The sequence below is a fragment of the Ornithorhynchus anatinus genome, chromosome 20, assembly GCF_004115215.2.
Source record: "Ornithorhynchus anatinus isolate Pmale09 chromosome 20, mOrnAna1.pri.v4, whole genome shotgun sequence".
NCBI lineage: Eukaryota > Metazoa > Chordata > Mammalia > Monotremata > Ornithorhynchidae > Ornithorhynchus > Ornithorhynchus anatinus.
Genome location: NC_041747.1, coordinates 3,304,690 through 3,332,661, shown reverse-complemented (window position 1 = coordinate 3,332,661; position 27,972 = coordinate 3,304,690). Strand labels below are relative to the sequence as shown.

Here is a 27,972-nt window from a genome sequence, read left to right as displayed (position 1 = left end):
GTTCGGAAAGTACCAAGGATATTATTACGGATTGAAGGGAAGGTATTACGGAGGGAGGGAAGGAAGGAGAGGGAGAGAAAGGGGGGGGGGGGGTGCACGTGTCCGTTTTCCAGCCACGGCTGTGGAGAGCCAGACGAGCGTCGGAAGAAAAGAGCAGGGGAGAAACTCTCTCGCGTATTAAATCCGGCCGACAGGCCATTATCGGTTGCTTAATGAAACCCGCCGCCCCCGGTTTGAGTAACGGTAACGATATTAACCTGGCGTAGACTCGGATCCGAGGGAACCGTTACGGACCCGGAGAGAGGACCCTCCCCCAGTGTGATCCAACGACCGCAACTGAGAACCAACCCCTCCAAAGAAACAAAACGCACCCGACGACGACTCTTCCGGAAGCCAGCACCGCCCCCGACACGTGTCGGTATCCAAAGGGACGCCCATTTTCCAGCCGGACTGGCTACCATCGCCTAGGGAGCCAGAGAACGTGGTTCCCGGGCGGGAGGCCTGGTCTCGTCCCCCTCGTAGGCCGAGATCATCTGGGGCTACCGGCTCTGAGTCAGCAGTCGCCCTCCTCTCACACACGCTCACGCAGACGAAACCCAACCACCGGATTAGACACGCATAACATTTTATTCAAGAATGAGCGGGAAAAACCACAGAATGAATCTGAAGAACGGGCGGGGGCTTATCGCCCCTCTCGCGGGACGGTTCCGAAAAGTAAAAATGGTTGTTCCGGGAAAAGCAAGGTCCCGTCGAGCCGCGGAGGCCAGACGGTAGTTAGACTGACAGCGATCTACAGGCTTCTCGGCCTTCTTTCCTACACGGCTGAGTTATTACGGCTTCCGGGTATTGATCGGCGAAGGACTCCGCCCCCCTCCCGGGGCCGAGGACTAAGGAATGAGAAGCAGGGGTGAGATGGTGGTGGTTACTGTTTTTATGTACATTTCAAAGTCACTTCCGAAAATGAGGATGAGGTAATAGTTGAGGATGCCAGCCAGAGACATGAGAAACAGGAACAGGATGATGCGTTTCCCAAATATGTACCCAGGAGTGCTGGAAAGAGAGAGAGAGACGGATGTTCAGCGCTAACGGGGCCCGAGGAGAACGCGCCCAAGACGTACGGATCCCCCGGGGGGTTAAAGCACAGCCTCTCCTCCTCCAGAAAGCACGATGTGGAGCACGGAAACGGCGCTTGTCCTCCTGCGAATATTACTGAGCGAATTCGCGCCTGCAAGTCACCCGGTCGAGACCGAGGGGCCTCTCTGTCCTGCAAAAACCACCCGGCTCGGTTGCCCCGGCTGGATTCGGATTTCTTAACGATAACGGCTGTGGTATCTGTTGAGGGCTGACCGTGTGCCGGGCATCGCACTGACAGATGTAGATTTGTCAGGTTGGACATAGTCCCTGTCCCCGTTTTACAAATGAGATGACTGAGGCCCAGAGAAGGGAAGCGACTTGCCCAAGGTCACACAGCGGACAAGTGACGGAGCCAGGATTAGAGCCCACGTCCTTCTGACTCCTGGGCCCACGTCCTCTCCGCTGGGTCACACTGGTTCTCCGGGCAGGGGTCGTCACCCAGCTTCCTTGCAGCTGCTGAGCAAGGCTCTGGCTTGGAGAAACCCAATCGCCTGTCACCCGGCCGCCTCTGTCAGAGAGGGCGGTCGGTCGTCGGCCTCCCGCTCCGGCCCGCCCCACGCGATGCTCTAGGCCCCCTTGGGCTCGACGGAGAATCTCGATGGGTTGTTGGGCCCCGACCCACTCTGGCCTCGATGGATGGCGGCTGGCTCATGGGAATACTACCGAGAATCCCGTCAAGGCCTACGCCCTGACCCGGGATGTGGGAAGCGGAGACAGATATCCTCATTCTTTCCCACCCCTCTCGGAGAGGCGGTGAGCTCCTCAGACTGAGCGTCCCGTCGGCCGGGCTCAGGAGGAAATGCCCGCCGGGATCCAGGACGGATCCATGGGGTTCGTTCCTACAACGCTCCCTCCTCTCCAAACTCACGCTCCCGGGCTCTTATCCGAGGTCCTCCGCTGTCTTCCCTTCTACATCACGTCGCCCGTTTCCCCTCCCTCTGTTCCTGGCAAGGCAACGTTCTCTCAGCCCCTGCTGCCATTTCCTCCTCCCGGGCACTTAACGAATACGCTACCAAAATCAAATATCCTCCAGGAGGCCCAACCTAACTAATCTCTCATCACCCCACACCCCGTCTTTCCCCAACCACTGACTGCGTCAACCTTGCCCTCGGGTCTTTGCTTACTTCCCACTTCCCGCCGCAGCTCTTAAGTACGTATCTTTAAACTCTGTTGCTTCTCCGCCCCGTAATTTACTTTAGAGTCTGTCTCCTGCTCCGAACTGTCAGCGCCTCGAAGGCAGGGATTGCGTCTGTACATTCCGTCCTACGTTCCCAAGCGCTCAGTAGGTGGCTCCGGCCGGATTAAGCGCTCGGTAGATGCCGCTGCTTGACCGGTGGCCTGAATGCGCTGAACGATCCACGCAGGCAGACAATTCCAGACGGCTGGGGCGCAGGGCAGCCGGAAGCGGGTGGATGGCCCAACCTCCACGGATCACGCCAAATTCCTAGCTTCCGCCTCCTCGCCTTCCACAGCCCTGGCCAAAGCCGCTCTCGATTTGCCCCCTTTTCCTACCCCTACACGTCTACCTACCGAGGCAAGTGGAAGCCATGTGGCCTAGAGGAGAGACCGGGAGCCTGGGCGTCAGGAGACTCGGGTTCTGACCCCGGCTCCACCACCCGCCTGCTCCGTAACCTTAGGCGAGTCGCTTCGCTTCTCTGGGCCTCAGTTTCGTCACCTGTAAAAGGGGGGGGGGGGGGCCAATATTTTTCTCCCTCCTGCTCGAGACCGGGAGCCTCCTGTGGGACAGAGACCGCATCCAACCTGATTAACTTCTATCTACCCCAGTGCTTGGGACGGCGTTTGACACATAGAAAGCGCTTAAGAAACACCATGATTGTTCTAATGATAAGGTTTGGGGTGGTCGAATGATCGTTCCCCCGAGTGATCGGAAGTGGCCTGGCTATCACTCCTAAGGCGTGTGGAACAATTACAAGGGCTCTTCCCCTTCTGCCTAGGCAACGGTGGGTAAGTCGACCCCCACCCCCCGCCCACAGTCTCCTCCCGGGGCTCTTAAACGGTGCCGAGGGGACTACCTCTGGGTCCTCTCTCCCAGGTAGCCAACGAAGTACTTTTGCCTCACAAACAAGTACATCAATCCAGCGAAGGCAGCGGGAACTGCAAGGAGAAGGAAAAACACACACGTTTCACGGGCGCCAGGGGCTCCGATCTCCTGGAAAGAATTCCGCTGAAGGAAATACCGAGGATCGCTCCCCGGGTAGCTACTGTCAACCGACAGGTAGTATTTATCGAGCACCTACTGTGGGCAGAGCGCTGACCTAAGCGCCTGGGGAATACTGCAGTGCTGGTAGACACGATCCCTGTCCTCCAGGAGCGTGCAGTCTAGCCGGGGAGACAGACGTTCAAGTAAATTAGAGAGAGGAGGAAGTGACAGAGGCTAAAGACTGGAACGTAAGTACTACTGAGGTTGTGAGTTCTTAAGTGTTCAGGTGGCACTCAGCACAGTGCCTTGTCCCCAGAGGGTGCTCAGTAAATCCTCGTTACTGCCCAGTGCTGAGAGGAAGGCCAAGCAGGAACCATGGTGGACTTCAGCGGGCCAGAAGCAAGGGAGGCAGTGTAGCCTCGTGGAAAGAGCGTGGAACTGGGAGTCAGAATAATAATAATAATGTTGGCATTTGTTAAGCGCTTACTATGTGCAGAGCACTGTTCTAAGCGCTGGGGTAGACACAGGGGAATCAGGTTGTCCCGCGTGGGGCTCACGGTCTTAATCCCCATTTTACAGATGAGGTAACTGAGGCACAGAGGAGTGAAGTGACTCGCCCACAGTCACACAGTTGACGAGTGGCAGAGCTGGGATTCGAACACATGACCTCTGACTCCAAAGCCCATGCTCTTTCCACTGAGCCACGGAGTGGGAGTCCCGTTTTTGCCACCAGCCCTCTCGGTGACCCAGGGTAAGTCACCTCCCCTCTCTGGGTTTCAGTTTCCTCATCTACAGAACGAGGATAAATGATGCGCGGTGGGCGGGGACCTGTCTTATCTCATTAGCTTCCATCTACCCCAGTGCTGAGCACACAGTAAGAGCTTAGAAACACCACACTTACGATTACCGTTTTCGGAAAGTCCTCCGAGAAATCCTGCAGTTCACCCCCCGCCGAGCCATTCCCCACGTGGGACCCGGTTCGGACCGGCTGCCGTTTTTGTCTCGCCCTCTCGGAGAGGTGCCGCGGCCAGGAGGACCCACCACCATCCCTTGCTGGAGTCTGCCGGTGCCCGGGGCTAACATCTGGGCCGTCCGGAGAAAGCCCCCGCGGGGAGGATGCAGGGGAGGGTCGCCCAATTACTGCAGCCCCCGCTGTAACCCGCAAGAGAGGCGAGAGTGGAAATTCCCTCGTCCGTGATCTCATACGGGGCCTTCTGCTGGGCGGCTGCAGGCCCTCTCCTTTTCGCAGAGAAGTAGGGAAAGAGAGTAATGACGATGACGGTATCCGTTGAGCGCTTACTACGTGCCGAGCGCTGTTCTAAGCGCCGAGGTAGGTACGAGGTGATCAGGTTGTCCCACGTGGGGCTCACGGTCTTAATCCGCGTTTTACAGACGAGGCATAGAGAAGTGGCTCGCCCAAGGTCACAGAGCAGCCAAGTGGTGGAGCCGAGATTAGAACCCACGTCCTCTGACTCCCGAGCCCGTGCTCTTCCTAATGATTAATAACTTCGGTATTGGTTAAATGCTTACTAGGTGCCAGGCACTGTACTAAACCCCGGCGTGGGTACGACAGAATTGGGTTGGGCTCAGTCCCTGACTTACATGGGGCTCATAGCTTTAATCCCTAATTTACAGAGGAGGAAACTGAGGCCCAGAGAAGGGAAGTGACTTCCCCAAGGTCACACAGCAGGGATGTGGCAGAGCTGGAATTAGAACCCGGATCCTTCTGAGTCCCAGGCCCATGTTCTGTCCACTGGGCCACACTGCTGCTTCTCTCGGAAGGCTGTTCCCCTGGGTTTATCCATCTACGCTTGGGGGGCGGGGGGTAGCCGGATCCTGATGAGCCCTGCTGAGGGGCTTCCTCGATTAGGGGCAGAGGGAAGGTAGGTGGGCCCAGAGTATTGGGTCCCAGAAACTCCAGAGAGTGCTCAGAATGGGTTCCGGGAAAACAGCACTAAAAAAACCACTCAATAAATAGAGTTCCAGGAAAACCAGCAGAGAACTGGGAGTCACAGTCTTTCTAGAGGAAAGGGCACGGGCCTGGGAGTCAGAGGACCTAGGTTCTAATCCTGGCTCTGCCTCTTTTTCTGATGTGGGACCTTGGACCAGTCACTTCACTTCTCTGGGCTTCAGTTTCCTGATCTGCAAAATGGGGATAAAGACCCTGAGCCCCACGTGAGACGGGGCCGTGTCCAACCTGATCACCTTGGATCTACCCCAGAGCTTAGAACAGCGCCTGGCACATAGTAGGCGCTTACCTACCACAGTTATTAAGTAGCAAGGTAGGTATGGACCAAGAATGAACTATTCGAATTCGTTTTCTTTAACAGCTACAGCTCTAAGTACTTAACTTTCAAGGTGTTACCTTCACCTGTTCGGCACAAAGGCAGCTTGTGCTAAGGAACTAGAGATCGGACCTTATTTATGCTCAAATGTAAAGGATTTAATGACTCCAAGTCAGTCAAAATACTTCGGATATGAGAGGGGAAGGGAGGTGCTTAAACCAGCGCCAACTGGCAGCACGAGAGCGCCTTTTTGAAGCCTTCCCTGCCCATCTCCTCCAAGAAGTCTTCCCCGCCTAAGCCCTCCTTTCTTCTTCTTCCTCTCCCCTCTGCGTCGCCCTGACTTGCTCCCTTTATATCTGTCATTTCTTAATCATATTAATATCTGCCTCCCCCTGGAGATTATAAACTCGTTGTGGGCAGGGAATGTGTCTGTTTATTGTTGTACCGTGCTCTCCCAAGCGCCTAGTACAGTGCTCGGCACACTGTAAGTGCTCAAGAAATACAACTGAATGACTGACTCAAGCCAGCCTGAGAGAGCTTAGGCGTGAAAGAGCCTTCTGTGACCAACACTTCCTGCCTCTGTAAAACCAATACCAAAAGCCCACGCTGAGCGAGAAGTTTATTAAAACCAGTAACCAATAACCGATCGGCAGGTCTCGGAAGGCAGGGATCGTGTCTACCGACTTCACTGTAGTTTCCAAGGCGTTTAGTACGGTGCCCCGCACACGGCAGGCGCTCCGTCAATACTACTGGTTGACTGACGGGAGCTAGGGAATAGACCCCGGCGGCCCCCCGAGTGACTCTGCCTTTGGAGCTCAGCCACCGCTGCTCCGAGACTCGCTTTAAACCGTCCGCGAACGGCCTCTTCCTCCCAGGCAGAGGTGGTGTTGACCGCGCGATACCACAACCTCCTTATCTCTCTTCTCTTCTGGCCCCCTCCCCTCTCCACCCTTCCTTTCCTCCTCTGTCCCTCCCACCTCTCTCTCCTGGAAAGATGACCTCTTCGGTCCTCCCCAAGCCCCCTCTCCCCACGGAAGACGGGCCTCCCCACCTCCCGCCCCTCCCCGGGGCAACGAGGGACCTCGGCCGTGTTCGGTACCTTGGCTGCACAGCAGTCCGGCGCTCCAGAGCATCACGAGGAAGGTGGGGTAGGCGTCTATGCAGTTTTGGCTAGAACGGGAGCGGAGAACGGGATCGGTCAGAGCCGGGGAGGACTAACGAGCAAGACCCAGGTGGGCCAGGAGACTTGAGGTCCCGAAAGAAGCCAGACAAGGCAATTACAAAAATCAGGTGGCGGGCAACCAAGAAGTTCAGAAAAAAGCCAAAATCACGCCCCTCCCCACTACCCCCCACCCCCCAATCGGGATCCAGGCTGCCCTAATGCTCCCTTCAATACTGCCCTGGTATACAGGGCAGGGCACTTGGGAGGTGGGAGGCCTGGGTTCATTCATTCAATCGTATTTATCGTTTGCTGTGTGCAGATCACTGTACTAAGTGCTTAGGAGAGGACAATACAATAATAGACACATTCCCCGCCCATAGCGAGCTTACAGGCTAGAGATGAGATGCTGCTGGCCTGCTGGGTGACCTTGGGCAAGTCATTTACCCTCTGTCCGGGCTTCCCTAAGCCCTCTTTCCCTTCTCTTCAACTCTCTTCTGCGTCACCCTGACTTGCTCCCTTTATTCATTCCCCCCCGCCCTGTCCCACAGCACTTATGTGCATATCTTCCCTTCCCATCCCCACAGCACTGTACTCGTCCGCTCAACTGTATATATTTTCGTTACCCTATTTATTTTGTTAATGAATTGTACATCGCCTCGATTCTATTTAGTTGCCATTGTTTTTACGAGATGTTCTTCCCCTTGACGCTGTTTAGTGCCATCGTTCTTGTCTGTCCGTCTCCCCCGATTAGACTGTAAGCCCGTCAAACGGCAGGGACTGTCTCTATCTGTTGCCGACTTGTTCATCCCAAGCGCTTAGTACAGTGCTCTGCACATAGTAAGCGCTCAATAAATACTATTGAATGAATATCTGTCATTTATTTATTTATATCATCGTCTGTCTCTCCCTCTAAACTATGAGCTCACTACGGGCAGGGAATGTGTCTGTTTATTGTTGTGTTGTACTCTCCCAAGCAATTAGTACAGTATTCTGCACCTAGTGAGCGCTCAATAAATACAATCGACTATTACGATTATTAGTCGGACATTTTCACCACTGATGGCCCGGTCCCATCAGTCAGAGCCAGGACTCGATTTCCAGATTCTAGGCTTTGTTCGCTAGACCAACAGCAGGGCCAAAAGGTCAGGAGTCAGGGGGAGAAGAAAAAGGGAAATCCAAGGCCCCACATTATGCGCAAATGATCTACTCGGTTACAAAGGTGGGCCGGGAGGGCAAGGAGGGGAGGACAGACGGAGGGAAGCGAGATGTAGGATGGCTGAAAAAGATCCGAGAAGTAAGAGCCAAGGAGACTAAGGAAGCGAACCTCTTAATTCGTCCCTCGATTACTCAGACACCTTGCTGGCTTTTGTCTTGCACATTTTAGATTTGAGAAGCCAGTGTGTGCTGGGGGTTCGGGGATGCCGGGTGGGCGGGAGGGTCTCAGTCCCGGAGGAAGGGAGGGGACAGAGGAGGGGAGCAGCTCAGGCCGGACGAGGGGAGGCCGGCTCCAAACGGACGCAGGTCGGCGCTGCCGCCGGGGAGGACTGGAGCGCATCCCCAGCCGGGGCCTTGGCCAGCTGTGCGGGAGCAGGAAAATCTGCCTCTACCAGGAAACCTTCAGTAAAATCCTGTGGGGAAGGAGGGCTTGGTTTTTGAATAACAGCCATCTGTATTTACATCCCAAACAGTACCTTTCCACTCCCGATGGGGCATTTTCAAATAGCCTTTCTGGAGGGGAGCGGTGGCTGGTGGGCAGTGGAGGAGGAAGGGAGAGGGGGAGAGAGAAAGAGACAGCCAGGCAGGGAGACAAAAAGAGAGCAAGTGGAGGGAGACAGGGAGAGAGGTGAGATAGGGAGAGAGAGTGTGAGACAGGGTAGGAAGAGACATAAAGACAAGGAGAGATAGAGCTATAGAAAGAGAGAGACAAAGAGAGAGAAAAGAAAGACACCATTCAGAATGCTCCCATTGACACCGGGTCTACCCTGCGAAGCTGGAGGGCAGGAGGGGCGGTGAACATGGGAGGGAGCAGTAGAGGCCAGTCCCTTAGGGGGTCCAAAAGGGTCCCCCCAGTAGATGTAAGCTCCTCGAAGACAGGGGGTTTGGGTCGTCCCCTCCCAAGCACACAGTACCCTACCCGGTCCTCAGTCACGACTCGGGAAATTCCATCGGCGAAGCGGCCGGCGGAGCTCCAGGGAGCTCCCGGGGGGCTCAACGGTGCCCACCCTCAGAAGACGACTCTGCCAAGCGGGGACGGCCCACCCCGCCGGGACCGTTGACCCCCTCCGGTCAACCGCCCCTCCCGTGGGGCTCGGCCTGAGCACTCACTTGGCGGTGTAGACTCGCTCGAAGGCCAGCGTCCCGGTCCTCTGGAAGCTCCGGCCGTTCTGACTCTTACTTTCATGCTCCACCTTGTGAGCGAAGAACCCTGTCAGGCAAAGGAGGGATTCAGGCTTGGTTTCTGGTCGGGGTGAGGCGGGGGAGCCGGGGAGGGGAAAAGAGCCAAACCCAGGACAAGACCACCACGCTGTCCAGGAGACGTCTCCCCTGCTCTCTCCTCCCACACGGCCGGGGGCCGCCCTCAGCCCCGAACAGAAGGATAAGCTTCCCGGCCACGGGGTCCTGGAAGGTGGAACTCTCCCATCTTTTATACGGAGACTCAATATTCTACAGATATTTTCATCAGTGGCTAACGGCACGCAAACAACCTTATTCCACACCTACGGATGTTCTGTTCTGTAGGTTCTGACCCGCTAGCCTGGGTCACCCCCTCAAAAGCCACTACGTCCCCAGCACCACCTCAGAGCCGCCAAATCCCAGAGTTCAAAGTCTGGCCCGGTACCAAACCAGACATAACTCCACTGTGCTTTCTCTGTGCCCCAAAAATCCAAACTACCCGGTTTGGGTGCCCAGAGAGAGGGAGGGACTCTCACTGGAGGTCTGTTGGCGACCTCCCCCTCCCTGAAAGCGAGGTAGAGGGATGTCAACCTTGATAGCGGGTCTGTTGGCTGGTCTTACTACCGACCACAGGGTCCTAGTCTTTATTGGGAAGGCACGGGTTGGGGGTAGAAGTGGGGGCAGGGATCTGAGTGGGGGTGGAGTCTGGGAGGGGGCAGATTTCAAAGAGCAAATGGGCTGAGAGCCGCCATCTGGGGCTTTTCCAGTCCTGACGGAGAGAGCTGGGGTGAGCAAGACTGCTGGGAGCCCACCCGGCCTCCCCGGTCACCGTGGGGACCACTGTCCCCCCACCTCTTTGGAGGCGGCCCCGATCCAGATGCCCAGGAGTGGCCCAGCTGGTAGAAAAGGCATTACAGACGCCCGGCATCCTCCAGATGGAAAGGCTGCCAAGAGGTCAACGGGCCCAGCCCCCTGCACCGAGGCGGGTGAGAGGCCTTGATCACGCCCACCTCCCAGTTCTCTGTCCTTTTTAAAAAAGTTCCGGAGTTGAAGGTGCCCCAACCTTCACCAACGGCCTGTTCCCGAATTCGCCCTTAGAGACAACAGCTTCCAAATGTCGACAGCGACTCTCTCGGGTCAGGGATGTTATCAGGTGTATTTATTTTAACATCCGTCTCCCCCAGGAAACTGTAACCGCCTCGGGGGCCTAGATCCTAACTACCGGCTCTATCGTATCACACTTTCCCATGAACCGAGTACAGGGCTCTGCCTACAGTAAGCGCTCAATAAATACCATTGACTGATACTCAATAAATACCAGTCAACCCTCCCTGGGAGCGGGTCAGGGAGCTCCTCAAAAAAGGTCCTGAAGATCCCTTCCTCCTCCAGGGCAAACTGGATACGCATTTTTGAGAACGCCCTTCGGACTGCTCCGAATCAGTGCTCTGCTAACTCAGCGCTCACTTCGGTCGATCAAGAAACAGGTCGGACACGGGGACAGGAGAGTAGGAAGCTTATCCCCATTTCACAGATGAGGAAACTGAGGATCAGAGAGGCTAAATGACTAGCTCTTAGCTCCACACTCGCTCTCTGATCATCTGGCCCCAACCCAGTTGGCTTCCGGGTCGCAGTGTGGTTTGGAAGAAGCCCGGCCTTGGGAGTCGGAGGACGTGGGTTCTGATCCCGGCTCCGCCACGGGTCTGCTTTGTGACCCTGGGCAAGTCACTTCACTTCTCTGTGCCTCAGTTCCCTCATCTGTAAAATGGGGATCAAGACCGTCCGCCCCACGTGGGACAGCCGATTACCCGTATCTACCTCAGCCCTTGGAACAGTGCTCGGCACCCAGTAAGCGCTTAACCATGACCATAATAATTATTATTATTCTGATTCGGCGGACCTCTTGCTTTTGCAAAAGGGAACTGCTTGAAACTCAGCTCACCTAGGGTGGAAGTGATTCTAGTCGGTGGAAGAAACTTCTATTTTTAGGAGCTTTCAGAAGGAAGGGTTTCAAATGCCCTCGACCAAAGGAGTGCCCGCTTCTCTCCACCGAGAGGGGCCCCAGAGGGTTTGGGACTCCAGGAAACAGAGAGAGGCCGGCCCGCCCGGTTCCACCGGGCTGGGAGGTCACGATGATCCCGAACTCCCAGTCCGCGCCACGGCGACCCGGCCCACGCCGAGAAGCCGGAGTTCACGTCTTCCTCCCTGAATCCACTCCCCCTTCGCCTCTGCCAGACGGCAGCTCTCCCCAACTTCAAAGTCCTTCTGAGATCTCAAAATTGCGACCGTGAGCCTCACGTGGGACGGTGACTCTGTCTGGAATCCATCCCGGCGCTTAGTACGGGGCCTGGCACATAATAAGCCCTTAACGAATACCACGATTATTTATTATTACTATCTTCTCCGGGAGGCTTTCTCTGAGTAATCACTCATCTCTCCACCTTGTACCCCACTCCGCTCCGACACTGCTCTATCACCTAAGCACTTAAATCCTCACAGACCTGTAGCACTTATGTCCCTACCCTAGATATCCCATTACTTAAGCACTAACTCATTCATTCAACAGTATTTAGCATTTATTGAGTGCTTACTATGTGCAGAGCACTGTACTAAGCGCTTGGAACGTACAAATCGGCAACAGACAGAGACAGTCCCTGCCCACTGACGGGCTTACAGTCTAATCGGGACTCAGCTCCCCATCCTCTTCACCTTCTCCTTCGTATCGGCAATTTATTTTAGTGTCTGTTTCCGCTGCTCAGTCGTATGTCCCTCGAGGGCGGGGAGCGTGACTGTCGATTCTGTTGCCCTCTCCCGGGCGCTCAGTACGGTGCTCTGCGCTCAGTCGGTGTTCAATAAATACTACTGATCGATTGACTGCAGGGCAGGGGCGTTTCCCTAATGGAACCACACCGGCCTCTCCACCAAATCCTTCGGGGTCCAGAATCCTGCCCCTAAAAATCCAAAACGGGCAGGAAATGACACCCGTCTACACCGTCTGCAGACACACCTGGCCGAGCTCTCTCGCACATCTCACCTCGCTCCCTTTCGGTGCTCTTTTACCGGCTGTCCGAGACCCCGCATCTCCGTCTCGCTCCGCTACGAGAAGCCGCTGTTTGAGAAAGGGCTGTGCTCTACTATCTTGCTCAACCATCACTGCTGATCTATCAATCGATCAGTGGTATTTATTGAGCGCTTACCGTGTGCAGAGCATGGAACTAAACACTCGGTTGGGGTTCAGTAGAACAGAGTTAGTAGACAAGTTCCCCGCCCACAATAACCTTACGGTTTAGAAGCGCACTTTAACCCCGAAATGTGGTTGGGCTGGGGCTGAGTTTACTAACTCTGGTGCACTCTCCCAAGCACTCGGAACAGTGCTCTGCACATGGTGAACGCTGAGGAAACACAATCGACAGATCGCCGGCGTAGATTCTGGCAGGAATGCCGTCCCTTTGCTGTGTCTTGGAGGCCGGCAACGTCGTCACTGAATTTTGTTCGCCTGGAAAAACAGTCGTCCCTGGTAGGTATGGATGGCTGGAATGCTTCCTGCCAGGAGGACGCTGGGAAAGTTAGAGGAATGAGAACGCAGATGGAAGCCCCTTCTGTTGGACTCTCCCAGGCGCTCAGTACGGGGCTCTTGCACGCAGTAGGTACTCGGCAAATAGCCGCTGATAGAATGACCCCCTCTGGGGAGGGGTGAGGTGGTCTGCGGTCCCGATCTCGCTCACCCGTGCCTCTCTGGAGTAGACATCACGATCTACTTTCTTTAAAAATCCTGAATATATTCCCAGGTGCCAAGCAGAGCCTCCTTAAAAGTCCTCCAGACCACCTGACCTCTTTCCTCTCTCCACCTGGAAGCGAGGCCTCTGAATAATAATAATAATGATAATAAATATTTGTTAAGCACTTACTGTGTGTGCTAAGCATTAGATGAAGCTCTGGGGTAGATAAGAGATCATCAGGTCGGACACAGTCCCTGTCCCACATGGGGCACAGAGAAGCATAGAAGGCGGGCCCGGGTTCTAATCCCGGCTCGGCCTCTTGTCTGCTGTGTGACCTTGGGGAAGTCACTTCCCTCTCCACGCCTCGGTTACATTACCCGTAAAATGAGGATTAAGACCGTGAGCCCCTATGGGATACAGATTGTGTCCAACCTGTATCTACCCCAGCGTTTAGTGCAGTGCCTGGCACATAGTGAGCGCTTAATAAATGCTATCATCATCGCTATTTTTAAAGTGGGGCTCACAGTCTGAGCAGAAGTGAGAACATATATAGAATCCCTAGATGAGGAGTGCGAGGCATAGAGAAGATAAGGGATTTGCCCACGGTTACACAGCGGGCAAATAACAGAGTCAGGATTAGAACCCAGGGCCTCTGACTCCCGGGTCCGGGCACTTTCAATTAGGCCACTCTGCTTCGTCTCTTTACCAGCTCCCTTTCCTCGATGAGTTTAATAAGTCACTCTCTCTGGGGTTGTTTTCCATACCCATCACAAAGGCGGTGAGCAACTTTTTCAGGATAAACTTGCTGCTTGTTGCAACTTCATCTCTGTGGCTATTTATACCTCTTCCTCTGGTAAACCTCAGAGGAAACCCGGCTTCGCTGGAGGTTGGAGGTGGGATCTTCCCTTCGTGGACCTCTTTATTTCAGGCCCAGTCTGCCCTCCAGGCCTCAGTTTTTCCGCTTCTGCAGCCGCCGGGTTGCTGCAGTTTCCAGAACGCACGCTGCCCGGGGAAACTCTTTGAGGTGGACGGGGAAGTCGAGGCAGGCCGGCCCGGCTCAACCTCCCGGACTCTGCTTCTGCCTCCGAGGGAGGAGGCCAGGCCCGCGGGTGGGCGGAGAACGGGCCAGGAGGGAGGGTGACGCACCCGGTCACTTCCATCGGGAGAGGAGGAGGAGGAGAAGGGGGGAACAGGTGGCCCGGATCACGAGGCCAAATGCAAAATTGGGGAAATGGATATGGAAAGGGAGCACGGCTCTTTTGCATTTGATCTCTGGGTGGGGCAGAGCGCTGGGCTGATACAGAGGGGTCCTTCAGCAGGGGCCGGAGGACTCTGGCCTGATGCCTGACGGATTCATCTCTGGGAAAGGAAGAGAAACAGGCCTTCTGGGCTCAGCCCGCTAGGCGTGGAGATGGCCACCGTCCAATAATGGGCGTTTGGCTCACGGCTCCGTCAGAGTCCGCCGGGCGCTAGCTCTGCCTCCCTCTCAAGGCTCGGGATTGACCAGCCCGGCGAGCCAGAGGGTTCGTGGGTGCGGTTGGCAGCCCCGCTTAGTGTGGGGGAGAAGGAGGCCAGGGTCCATAAAACCAGCCGTCAGGTGGGACACCCTTGTCATCACACACGCTCCACTGTCATCCATCCATCCATCCATCCATCCATCCATCCATCCATCCATCCATCCATCCATCCATCCATCCATCCATCCAATCGTATTTATTGAGCGCTTACTGTGTGCAGAGCACTCGGGAGAGTACAATATAACAATAAACAGACGCATTCCCTGCCCACGGAGAGCTTCGCAGCGTAAGCTGATTGGGTTACGCAGCTGCCATTTTGCGTAAGTCTGCCCAACCTAGAGCGCTTCTTTGAGTATCCCTGACCCCTCGCCTTGTTCCCCTCCCCACGGCGGAGCGAGGCTGGTGTGGACGATAAATAGGAGGAGTGAGGCCCCAATGGAAAGACCACAAGCCCGGCAATCAGAAGACTTGGGTCCTAAACCCAGCTCTGCCAGTTGCTTGCTGAATGACCCTGGGCAAGTCACGTCACTTCTCTGTGCCTCACTTCTCTAGTTTTCCCTTCTATAGAACGTGAGCCCCATGCAGGACGGGGACCGTGTCCACCCTTATTAACTCGTATCAACCCCAGTGTTTAGAACAGCGTTTGACACATAGTAAGGGCTTAAAATTATCTAAAAAAAAAAATACTAGAGCATCCAGTGAACGTTCAGCGCTGTGTTTGTCCCAGGGAGGCACAAGCCATCTGAAAACCAGGTCATCGCCGAGGTAGAGAACTGGCCAAATGGCCAGTCCAGCAGGGGACTCAGTAAGTACGTGACTACCTCTTTTTTTATGGTATTTGTTAAGCACTTACTAAGTGCCAAGTACTTTGCTAAGCACCGGGGCGCAGACCAGCTGATCGGATCGGACACAGTCCGCGTCCCACACGGGACTCCCAGCATTAAATCTCCATTTTAAAGACAAGATAACTGAGGCTCAGAGAGGTGAAGCGACTTGCCCAAGGTCACCCAGCAGACCAGGAAGCCAGGTCCTTCCGACTCCCGGCCCCGGCTCTATCCACTAGGCCACGCTGCTTCTCACAGGGATAGCCAGACGCGCCCCAGCGGAAAGGTCCCAACGCCGCTGCTGCTGTTTGCTCTAACCTGCCCGCCCCTGCCCGGGATCTGCAGGGCTGCAAGCGTGCAGAAAGGACAGAGCTGTCCTCTCCCCCTAACCTCCCGCCCCGACTTCCTGGAGGATTCCTACGCTATTTGTTAAGCACTTACTATGTGCCAGGCACAGTTCTAAGCGCTGGGTAGATACGAAGTAATCAGGTTGGACGCAGTCCACGTTCCGCATGGGGCTCACACTCTTTATCCCCATTTTACAGATGAGGGAACTGAGGCACAGAGAAGCGAAGGCCAAGGCCACAAAGGAGGGTACTGTGAAACTGCCGCTCATCCAGCCCCCCCCGGACAGCCCCCGCGCCCGGCTCCCACGACCAGCCCCGGCCCCCGGTCCCCCCCAGCTACTCAGCCCCATGACCGGCCCCCCAAGACGCGCCCCCACAACCAGCCCCCTTGCCCAACCCCGACTACTGTGGAAAGCAAAGGGAAAGGGACATTAGGGTGGAGAGGAACAAGCAGTTCTAGAGAAATTGTGAAACAGGCATGAATGTATACCCAGCACACGTACACACACACTCACCTGACACACACATATACAAAAACCCAACATACACGAAAAACCACGCAGACCGCCAACCCAACACATACCCACATACACACAGGCGATGCAACGTTCCCCCTCAATCCACCACCCAAATATGCGTTCCCAAACCGACCCCCACCCACCACGCGTACGCTCCAGAGCCCACACAAACACACACTCTCCAGCCCCCAACCACCCCCGGCCCGACACACGCACACACCTAGCTGAGCCTCCTGAGAGTTCAAATCCCCTCCCGCCTCCGACTCCCAGTTTAAAAAGAGAAATCCGGATCCCTGTCGGAAATCCCGCTGGGATCCCGGCGGGGAGAGCCTTCTCCCCTTACCGTTCTGGAGGGCGCTGATGAGGGTCACTATGGCCAAGAGCACAAAGTTTCCCACCGTGTCTTGGTCCATACCAGCAGCAGCGGAGAGAGCAGTGGCAGGAGGCTGGCCAGAGAGGAATGAGCCAACTCTTTACCTCCCCAGCCCTGCAGCGCGGAAGAGAGGAAGTGATGATCGCCTTTTATCTTGCCATCGCCGAGCATTTCTCTCTCGGTGGCTACCCTTCGGGGTTTCCCCGTGGCGCCCCCGGCTGCTCCTGCTCCCCGGCCCCCGAGGGAAAGCGCTGAAGACAACCCGGACCCCCCTCCTTCCTGGCTTTTGGAGGCAGGGGAAGAACGCCCCTTCCCAGCCCGCAAAATAAGATTCGGGATTAGAGTCTTCCCCACTGTCTGCCCGCTGTAGACACCGCCCAACGGGGGTCCCTGTGGAATGCTAATCCTAGCCAAGGGTAGAAGGGCAAGAAGCAGTGTGGCCTAATGGATGAAGCACGGGTCTGGGAGTCGGAAGACCTGGGTTTCTATCCCTGGCTCCGTCTCTTGTCTGCTGTTTGACCTGTGGTAAGTCGCTTTACTTCTCTGTGCCTCAGTTACCTCAATCGCAAAGTGGGGATTAAGGCCGGGAGCCCCAGGTGGGACATGGACTCCGTCCTACCTGATTACCTTGTATTTATCCCAGCGCTCTGAACAGTGCCTGGCACAGAGTAAAGCGCTTAATACCGGAAAAAAGGGGGATTTGGCTACATTCTAGAGCATCTTTAGTCTGGCGATCCACCAGCCGCACTCGGGGGGAACTAGTCTCTGGGCAGCCCCTACCTCCTGCAGGAAATTGCACCCAGAGGGAGAATGAGAGATAGGTTGGGGGAAGAAGGAGGGGGTGTCAACTGCTGCAGAAAGGATTTCGATCAGCGAGCAGGAAAATGACCAGACGGACCCAGGGGGCCACTGGCTCCAGGGAGGAATCTCCTCCCCGGCCAGGGGGGACTTTCATAGGAGGATTCATAAAGAGGGGAGACAGAGAAAGTCCAGGCTTGGAGGAGGAAGCTGGGCCCTTACAACCGCCTCGTTCTAGGTTCCATATTGGGAAGGAGAGTGTCTACATTGGAATGATTTCTTGGCATAGGGAAGGAAATTCCCTTGGGAACGTCCCTCACTGTGAGATGCGGTGATCTTTACCCGGATAGCTGATGTTTAGATCTTGGAGGAGGCGAAAGGGAGTCAAGACCTCTAGTCCTCCCAGCATGATGGGTCTGGGGTTTGATTTCCCCCCTTCAACTATAAGCCCCTATAAGTGTGGGCTTACAAGTACAACGATAAGTGTGGTTTGAACACCCACCCATCAGGAGCAAGCCCTGTACCTGGAGCACACAGAAAAAGCCGAAAAAGTATAAGTCGAGCCCCTGCCCTCGAGAAGCTAAGATATCACGCAGCAAATGGGGAAACTGCGGCCCAGCGTGGCCAAAGATCGACCCCAGATTTCTCAGTTTGTGTTGTCGGTCACCAGGACGGAGAGAGCCCAAAGGCACTTTTCCAATTGTCCAAGGGACCTTCCGGCCACGGCCCGAGAGAGAGTCGGGTCAGTTGACCCTCCCCTTCTTCCAAACCTTTTTGCAACTTCCTTCAGTACAGTAAAGAAGCGGTGAATGGCATGAGCCAGGCTAATAGTAGTCTTAACAAAAATATAGAAATTTGGATTGCTAAGTGTCAGGCACGGTGGTATCTTCAACCCAGCTCCCCGCTAACGCACTCATTTCCTTTGAATTCACGGTTCCCGGAACGGAATTTTCCCACGACGGGAGGCTCTTCCAAAACGCAGCCCCCGAGTTACCACAGAGGCGGTTGTAGCAGGTGAAGACAGCCGAGGATGGGTTGGGGCTAAACCCTGCTTAGAAAATATTCCGTTTTCAGGAAGGTCAAGCGGCCCAACCTCGGCGGACGGGGGCTGGGGAGGAGTTTGGTCCGGCAAATCGGGCCACGCTAGCGACAGGGGACGGTCAGGAGAGAGTCCTCTGGTCTTTGGTGGCGAGGCCAAGGGACCACAGACCGAGCCATAGAGGCCACCGGGCCCGGGAGTCACGGGACCATTCATTCGGTCAATCGTATTCATTGAGCCTTAGGTGCAGAGCACTGAACTAACGGCTTGGGAGAGTACAATAGTCGGTTTGTTCATAAGGGCCCTAGGAGGTCGCGGTTATAGCCTGGACTAGCCACGCCACACGTGCGTGCCCTCAGAGATCATGCTTACAGTCTAGGCTAACCCTGTCATATTCCGCCACTTGCTTGCTGTGGGACCTTAGGCATGACATTTAACATCTCTGGGCCTCAGTTTCCTGAGGTATAAAACAGACTCAGACGGCGAGAGACTGTGGAGACAGGGACCGTGTCTGAACTGATTATCCCGGACCTACCTCAGGACTCAGCACCGTGCTTGACCCGTAGTAAGCTTTTAGCAAATACGATCATCATTCTTAACTGAGAAAAACGTCCTGAGTTCGGGGTGGGAGGGAGGGTCCCCCAGGAGGCTCCCCACTCCAGGCCACGGTCCTTAGTTACAAAAGCCTCTGGGATAACCCGAATCTGCCATCTGTCAGTCAGGACTACTGGTGAAACTAAACTGTGGCTACAGGGTGAGAAGACAGAGATGGTGAGATAGAGAACGAAGAGAGAGGACAGAGTTTATTTTATGGTATCTGTTAAGCGCTTACTATGTGTCGAGCACTTTTAATAATAATAATAATAATAATGTTGGTATTTGTTAAGCGCTTACTATGTGCCGAGCACTGTTCTAAGCGCTGGGGTAGACATAGGGGAATCAGGTTGTCCCACGTGGGGCTCACAGTCTTAATCCCCATTTTACAGATGAGGGAACTGAGGCACCGAGAAGTTAAGTGACTTGCCCAAAGTCACACAGCTGGGAAGTGGCAGAGCCGAGGTTCGAACCCATGACCTCTGACTCCAAAGCCCGTGCTCTTTCCAGTGAGACACGCTGCTTCTCGAGTGAGCCACGCTACTTTTCTAAGTGCCGGGGTGGACACCAGTCTAACGGGTCAGACACAGTCCCTGTCCTACCTGGGGCTCACAGCCTAGGTAGGAGGGAGTAGGATTTAACCCCCACTTTCCAGATGAGGTAACTGAGGTAACCGTTACGTGACGCTGGGCAAGACACTTCACCTCTCCGGGCCTGGGCGTCCTCATCCATAAAATGTGGATTCGATCCCCGCTCGCCCCCCCCCCCCCTTAGACCGTGAGCCTCACGTGGGTGGGAGACTGGATCTGATCGGATGACCCCACGGTGTTCAGCAATGGGGCTCAACCAAAAGTTTAACCGAACTCATCCTCTGTATAGTTATTCAGAGACGCCAATACCCGGACGGTTCTTGGGCGGGGAGAGCATTCCGCACCATCGTCACCACCAACCCGCTCCACCGAGGGACCAGATTTGAGGAAGAAGTAAAGGACAAAATGAGATCTGCCCTCCATCTTCGGCATCACCTCGACATCTCCTCCCCCATTTCCTTCCCGCGCTCATCCCTTCCGGCCCATTTTTGGCAATCTCCTGTGTCTCCGCGGTTCCCCCTTTTTATCACCACTTTCTTCTCAACTTTCTTCTTCCCTTTTTCCATTTTCCCCACTTCCTTTTCACAATCAATGCCTCTCGAGCTCTCTTCCTCCGGCCTCCCCCGCCTCCCCCCCGCCCTCCCTCCCCATCTCCGTGGCTTTGGCTCTCAAGGCGACAGCCGGGGGAGGGTGGCGGGTCGGGGGGGGGGGCGGGCGGTGACAGCTCGGGGCTCTGAGGGCCGATTCCGACGCGTCTCTCACTTCCCCTTGGCGGCTGCAGCAACAGTCACGCAGGCACCGACAGGAAGCGGAGCTTTCCAAATTGTCTGTTCAGCAATGACAACGGAAAGGGGATGAGTTTTCAGGGCTCCACGGTCCCGGCGCCGGGCGGAAGGTGCCATTAACCCCGGGCTGACCGGCCGCCCGAGGGACAGCCCCGTCGCGGGATACGGTGAGAACGTCGTCCCGGCCCACACAGCGATGATGCCCCTTACGGTTTTCAGAATCCAAGGCTGGCACGTTGCTCCTCGGCCCAGGAGGAAGCAGCGTGGCCTAGTGGATAGAGGCACCGGTCTGGAGTTAGAAGGATCTGAGTTCTAATCTTGGCTCTGCCATTTGTCTGCTGTGGCAAGTCACTTCACTTGGCCTCAGTTCCCTTATCTGTAAAATGGGGATTAAGGCAGTGAACCTCATAGGAGACAGGAACTGTGTCCAACCTCATTACCTGGTATCCACCCCAGTGCTTAGTACAGTGCTTGTACTAAGTAAAAACTCAACAAATAGCATCATTATCATTATTAAGCCACACCAAATTAGCTGTTCTCTTTAAGGACAGAGGGAACAGTTTTGTTTTTCATGGCATTTGTGGACCATGAAGGGGTCTCCCAGGTGTGGGATTCAGTTCCCGCTCGGCCCCGTCCTACTGTGTGCCCCTGAACGAGTCACTTGACCCCTCTGGGCCTCAGTGTCCTTATCTGTAAAATGAGGATAAGATACCTGCTGTCCCTAATTCCCAGGAACGTTGGGAGGATAAAATGAGACCCTTAATTTGAAAATACTTCGGAAAAATCAAAGTGTTCAGCAGATACAGGGGATTATAATTACTACATGCTGACGGTGAGGGAAGTGACAGGGTGCCAAAGCAGTTGTTATCATAATAATAATAATGATAATAATGCTTGTATTTAAGTGTTTCTTGTTCTGAGCTCTGGGGTAGGTACAAGATAATCAAGTCGGGCACGATCCCTATCCCACACAGTACCCAGAGTGGAGGCAGGAAAGTCTCGTTTTACAGATGAGGCACAGAGAAGTAAAGTGGCTCAATCAAGGTCACACCGCAGGTGAGTGGCGGGCCCGGAATTAGAACCCAGGTTCTCTGACTCCCAGGCCTGTGCTCTTTCCACTTGGCCATGCTTCCTCTCACCAAGGTCATGGGTTCTAAAACGCTGTTCAATCCTTCTCCTCATAGTGATTTTCCTCTCTCTCGCTCCCTGACAGGCTGCGAAGAACTCTACTATCTGCGTGAGACATCAGATCCCTAGGGTAGATCTGCTCAACACAAAAGCCACCAGCGACGGTGTCTCGGTGGACACAAGGCATCGTTGCCAGCCCTTCCGTTAGACCGAAGGCAGGCGCCGGACCTGGCCACTTTGGGGAACTCAGTCAGTCAGTGGATCGTATTTACTGAGCACTTACTGCCTGCAGAGCACTGTACTGAGCGTTTGGGAGAGGTCAATAGAACAGACACATTCCCTGCCCACAGCGAGCTAAGAGTTTATAGGGGGGAGGCAGACTTTAATATAAATTACACCCAGGATGTCTCCGGTCGAGAAACTCTGGTTGGTTCTTTAGGCAGAAAATCTGGGTCCTTATCCTAGCTGCTTCACTCCAACACGGCAGGGAGGTGAGGGTTGGATTTGGAGCAGGTGGTGTTGGGGAAGTGGGGGGTCCTTTATGTTGACTTTTTTTTTTAATGGTACTTGTTAAGCGTCTACTACGCGCCGCAACCGTTCTGAAGCACGGGGGTAGATTACAGGTTAAGCGGGCTGGACGTATCACGGTCTTCATCTCCATTTTACAGATGAGGTAACTGAGGTGCGGAGAAGTGACTCGCCCGAGGTCATACAAGTGGCGGAGCTGGGATTAGAATCCAGCGTCTACTGAGAAGCAGACGACCTGCAGCGGGCTCTCCTCAAAAGAGGAAGCCACGTCTTTGCGGCCCAGGGCCCTCTCTTCGTAGCAGGCTCGATAAAGGCAGCTGACCGCTCGGCTGGCAGGAATCCCGAGGGTCTGGGTGCGGCCGGCCCGCCCGGGTCCTGGGTGGGAGTCCTGCCAACTGAGGAAGGGGGCAGAGAAGGGGGGCCTGCATTTCCTAAATTCAAAGCCCACCCACAGCCGGCGTTCCCCAAGGCGCCGATCACCACTCCGACATCTGCCTCTCGCTTTCCTCGGCAGCTACGGTTTTGCGATTGGGTTAGAAAAAGAGAAGAGAGTTGAACCCCTGCCCGGCTGGAAGGGGGAGTGTCGTAAGAAAGTTTTGGCCAACGGGAGATCGTCTGCAGGGGCTCCCCACGCCCCACAGTCGCCGAAAGGCTTTAGGGATCTGGAAATCGCTGGAGTCTAAGCGTGGCCTGTTCCAAGGCTAGCGCAGGGGAAGGCTGGAAGGAGGTGAGCAGGACCCTGAGGGATTGTCTGGCTTCTCCCCCAGAAGTTTGGGCATCTGTGCCCGTACTGTGCCCTCCCCGCTGGCGAGCTCGCGTTTCCGTTGCTCGGGTGTGACCGGGGCTTGTGCGATCAAGAAGATAAAAGTGGAGAGAGAGAGACACAGAGAGAGCCCCGCAACTGCAGCTTGGCTGTCGCCCTGCTCAGAGACACCGTGGTCATGTCCGAGCACAATAATAATAATAATAATAACGATAACTAGTAAGCGTAGTGCCGGGCATCTGGGAGGCCCCCAGAATAGGGCTCCGCACCCGGCGGGCACCCAGCGCAGTGCTCCTATCTACACCCTCTTCATGAAAAGGGCAGCTCGGTCTAGTAAAAGAGCCCGGGCCTGGGAGTCCGAGAACCTGGGTTCGAATCCCAGCTTGGCTCCTGGTCGTGTGACCTTGGGCGGGTCACTTAACTTCTCCGGGACTCAGTTTCCTCATCTGTATAAGGGGGGGGGGGGTGTTAAAAAATACCCGTTCTCTCTCCCCCCCTCAGATTGTGAGCCCCTTATTTGCACATAGTAAGCGCTTAACAAATACCACAATTTATTTATGTTCCCTCGGCCCGGTGTGAAAAATGAGAGTGTGCCGAGGTGGTCCGAGAAAGGAATATTTAACCGAGTGGGAGAGTTATTCCCCATCCCCCATTAGAGAGGGTAGGGGACGTGTCTGTTGTGGGCAGGGAATGGGTCTTTTTGTTGTCATATCGTATTCTCCCAAGCACTTAACACAGTGCTCTGCTCACTGTAAGCACTCACTAAATCTGATTTATATTGTATTATTTATATAATAATAATGATAATGTTGGTATTTGTTAAGCGCTTACTATGTGCAGAGCACTGTTCTAAGCCCTGGGGTAGATACAGGGTGATCAGGTTGTCTCACAGGAGGCTCACAGTCTTAATCTCCATTTTATAGATGAGGTAACTGAGGTACAGAGAAGTGACATGCCCACAGTCACACAGCTGACAGGTGGCAGAGCCGGATTTCGAACCCATGACCTCTGACTCCCAAGCCCGAGCTCTTTCCACTGAGCCACACTGCTTCCCCAGAGAAGGTAAGTGACTCGCCCAAAGTCACATAGATGACAGGTGGTGGGGGCGGCATTGGAACCCATGACCTCCCAAGCTTTGGCTCTTTCCACTGAGCCACGCTGGTGGATCTAAATCTGCTGTTTGATCCTCACCCAGGAACATAGTGGCATAAATGCATTTTTCTGCAGGCCCCACTCCCACGCAAGATGAATAATAATAATAATGTTGGTATTTGTTAAGCGCTTACTGCGTGCAGAGAGAGCACTGTTCTAAGCGCTGGGGTATGAGGGGAATGAGGTTGTCCCACGTGAGGCTCACAGTCTTCATCCCCATTTTACAGATGAGGGAACTGAGGCACAGAGAAGTGACTTGCCCACGGTCACAATTAGCACGTAGATCATGAACAACAGACGACGCTGGGCTCCAGCTGCTCTGATTTTTCTGTCTGCCTCGCCCATTATCATTATTATTCGCGACAGTAATAGTGCTTTCTGTGTGCAGAACACTGTCCTAAGCGCTGGCAGAGAATATACCCCTAGGATTATTCATTCACTCAGTCAGTCGTATTCACCGAGCCCTTAGTGTGTGCAGAAGCACTTGGGAGAGTCACTACAACGAGAAAGGGACACGTTCCATGGTCTGTGTCCCTCGGGGGGGGACTCACAATTTCATAACGTAAGAGAAGGGATTTGAAGACAGACATCGAGAGTGATGAAACATTAAAAAAACAACACAGATAACCACAATAGGCTCACAGTGTTCAAGCTTCCTGTGGGCAGGGAAGGCGTTATGTCTCTGCGTTCTATTTATAATAATAATGTTGGTATTTGTTAAGCGCTTACTAATAATAATAATGATGTTGGTATTGGTTAAGCGCTTACTACTAAGAATAAGAATAATGTTGGTATTGGTTAAGCGCTTACTCTGTGCAGAGCACTGTTCTAAGCGCTGGGGGAGATACAGGGTCATCAGGTCGTCCCACGTGAGGCTCCCGGTCTTAATCCCCATTTTACAGATGAGGGAACTGAGGCCCAGAGAAGTGAAGTGACTTGCCCACAGTCCCACAGCTGAGAAGGGGCAGAGCCGGGATTTGAACCCATGACCGCTGACTCCCAAGTCCGGGCTGTTTCCACTGAGCCACGCTGCTTCTTTATGGCCCAGTGTATCGCCATTCATTCATTCATTCAATAGTCATTCAATAGTATTTATTGAACGCTTACTATGTGCAGAGCACTGTGCTAAGCGCTTGGAATGGACAAATCGGTAACAGATGAGACAGTCCCTGCCCTCTGACGGGCTTACGGTCTAATCGGGGGAGACGGACAGACCAGAACAATGGCAATAAAAAGAATCAAGGGGATGAACATCTCATTAAAACAATACCAAATAAACGGAATCAAGAATAATCAGAATCAAGAATAAATAGAATCAAGGGGATGAACATCTCATTAAAACAATAGCAAATACATAGAATCAAGAATAAACAGAATCAAGAATAAATAGAATCAAGGGGATGAACATCTCATTAAAACAATAGCAAATAAATAGAATCAAGAATAAATAGAATCAAGGGGATGAACATCTCATTAAAACAATAGCAAATTGAGAAGCAGCATGGCTCAGTGGAAAGAGTGTGGGCTTTGGAGTCAGAGGTCATGGGTTTGAATCCTGGCTCGGCCACTTGTCAGCTGTGTGACTTTGGGCAAGTCACTTAACTTCTCGGTGCCTCACTTACCTCTTCTGTCAAATGGGGATGAAGACTGTGAGCCCCACGTGGGACCAGCTGATTCCCCTGTGTCTACCCCAGCGCTTAGAACAGTGCTCGGCACATAGTAAGCGCTTAACAAATACCAACATTATTATTATTATAGCAAATAAATAGAATCAAGAATAAATAGAATTAAGGGGATGAACATCTCATTAAAACAACAGCAAATAAATAGAATCAAGAATAAATAGAATCAAGGGGATGAACATCTCATTAAAACATTAGCAAATAAATAGAATCAAGAATAAATAGAATCAAGAACAAATAGAATCAAGGGGATGAACATCTCATTAAAACATTAGCAAATAAACAGAATCAAGAATAAATAGAATCAAGGGGATGAACATCTCATTAAAACATTAGCAAATAAATAGAATCAAGAATAAATAGAATCAAGAATAAATAGAATCAAGGGGATGAACATCTCATTAAAACAACACCAAATAAATAGAATCAAGAATAAATAGAATCAAGGGGATGAACATCTCATTAAAACATTAGCAAGTAAATAGAATCAAGAATAAATAGAATCAAGAATAAATAGAATCAAGGGGATGAACATCTCACTAAAACATTAGCAAATAAATAGAATCAAGAATAAATAGAATCAAGGGGACGAACATCTCATTAAAACAATAGCAAATAAATAGAATCAAGAATAAATAGAATCAAGGGGATGAACATCTCATTAAAACATTAGCAAATAAATAGAATCAAGAATAAATAGAATCAAGGGGACGAACATCTCATTAAAACATTAGCAAATAATAAATAGAATCAAGAATAAATAGAATCAAGAATAAATAGAATCAAGGGGATGAACATCTCACTAAAACATTAGCAAATAAATAGAATCAAGAATAAATAGAATCAAGAATAAATAGAATCAAGGGGACGAACATCTCATTAAAACATTAGCAAATAATAAATAGAATCAAGAATAAATAGAATCAAGAATAAATAGAATCAAGGGGACGAACATCTCATTAAAACATTAGCAAATAAATCGAATCAAGAATAAATCGAATCAAGAATAAATAGACTCAAGACTCAATAAATAGAATCAAATAAATAGAACCATCCCGAATGGGGGGGTTCAAAAAATATTACTAGAAATGATCCCACTGATGTGAAGGCTGTGGCGGTGGGCCCACCTACCTCTCTCCTTGGTGTGGATGCTCCGAGTGGATTTTCCTCCCCCGCTCCCCACAGCGCTTAGCACAGTGCTTGGCAAGCACGGGCGCCGCAAACCCGGGAAGGGTTCAGTGAGGCTTAGTGGACAGAGCATAGCCCTGGGAGGCAGAAGGACCTGGGTTCTAATCCCTCCTCCGCCACACATCTGTTTAGTGACCTTGGCAAGTCACTTCGCTTGGCTCGGTGGCAAGAGCCTGGGCTTAGGAGTCAGGGGTCGTGGGTTCTAATCCCCCCTCCACCACTTGTCAGCTGTGTGACTGTGGGCGAGTCGCTTCACTTCTCTGGGCCTCACTTACCTCATCTGTAAAATGGGGATGAACTGTGAGCCTCACGTGGGACAACCCGATGACCCTGGATCTACCCAGTGCTTAGAACAGTGCTCTGCACATAGTAAGCGCTTAACAAATACCCACATTATGTGGGACCACCTGATTCCCTTGTGTCTACCCCGGCGCTTAGAACAGTGCCCTGCACATAGTAAGCGCTTAACAAATACCAACCTTATCATGTGGGACCACCTGATTCCCTTGTGTCTACCCCGGCGCTTAGAACAGTGCCCTGCACATAGTAAGCGCTTAACAAATACCAACCTTATCATGTGGGACAACCTGATTCCCTTGTGTCTACCCCGGCGCTTAGAACAGTGCCCTGCACATAGTAAGCGCTTAACAAATACCCACATTATGTGGGACCACCTGATTCCCTTGTGTCTACCCCGGCGCTTAGAACAGTGCCCTGCACATAGTAAGCGCTTAACAAATACCAACCTTATCATGTGGGACCACCTGATTCCCTTGTGTCTACCCCGGCGCTTAGAACAGTGCCCTGCACATAGTAAGCGCTTAACAAATACCAACCTTATCATGTGGGACAACCTGATTCCCTTGTGTCTACCCCGGCGCTTAGAACAGTGCTCTGCACATAGTAAGCGCTTAACAAATACCAACCTTATCATGTGGGACAACCTGATTCCCTTGTGTCTACCCCGGCGCTTAGAACAGTGCCCTGCACATAGTAAGCGCTTAACAAATACCAGTGGAAAGAGCCCGGGCTTTGGAGTCAGAGGTCATGGGTTCGAATCCCAACTCTGCCCCTTGTCAGCTGTGTGACTGTGGGTAAGTCGCTTCACTTCTCTGGGCCTCACTTACCTCATCTGTAAAATGGGGATGAAGACTGTGAGCCCCACGTGGGACAACCCGATGACCCTGGATCTACCCAGTGCTTAGAACAGTACTCTGCACATAGTAAGCTCTTAACAAATACCCACATTATGTGGGACAACCTGATTCCCTTGTGTCTACCCCGGCGCTTAGAA

At 53.2% G+C, this 27,972-nt stretch overlaps 1 protein-coding gene across 2 annotated transcripts; it reads right to left on the bottom strand.

Moving 5' to 3' along the window:
* Window positions 1-608: 608 nt before the first annotated feature.
* LOC100079414 (arachidonate 5-lipoxygenase activating protein) lies at window positions 609-26,777 on the bottom strand. Of its 2 annotated transcripts, none has more exons than XM_007668498.2 (5): window positions 26,622-26,777; window positions 9,068-9,167; window positions 6,680-6,750; window positions 3,168-3,249; window positions 609-1,050 (listed from the first exon to the last, which is right to left on the bottom strand). In XM_007668498.2, exons 1-5 carry the CDS (start codon window positions 26,749-26,751, stop codon window positions 888-890), a joined length of 546 nt encoding a protein of 181 aa, XP_007666688.1. In that variant the 5' UTR covers window positions 26,752-26,777; the 3' UTR covers window positions 609-887. The 2 variants fall into 2 exon arrangements, with proteins under 2 accessions (XP_007666688.1, XP_001508819.1); XM_001508769.4 differs by lacking the exon at window positions 26,622-26,777 and adding an exon at window positions 16,402-16,580.
* Between the last annotated feature and the right edge of the window lie 1,195 nt (window positions 26,778-27,972).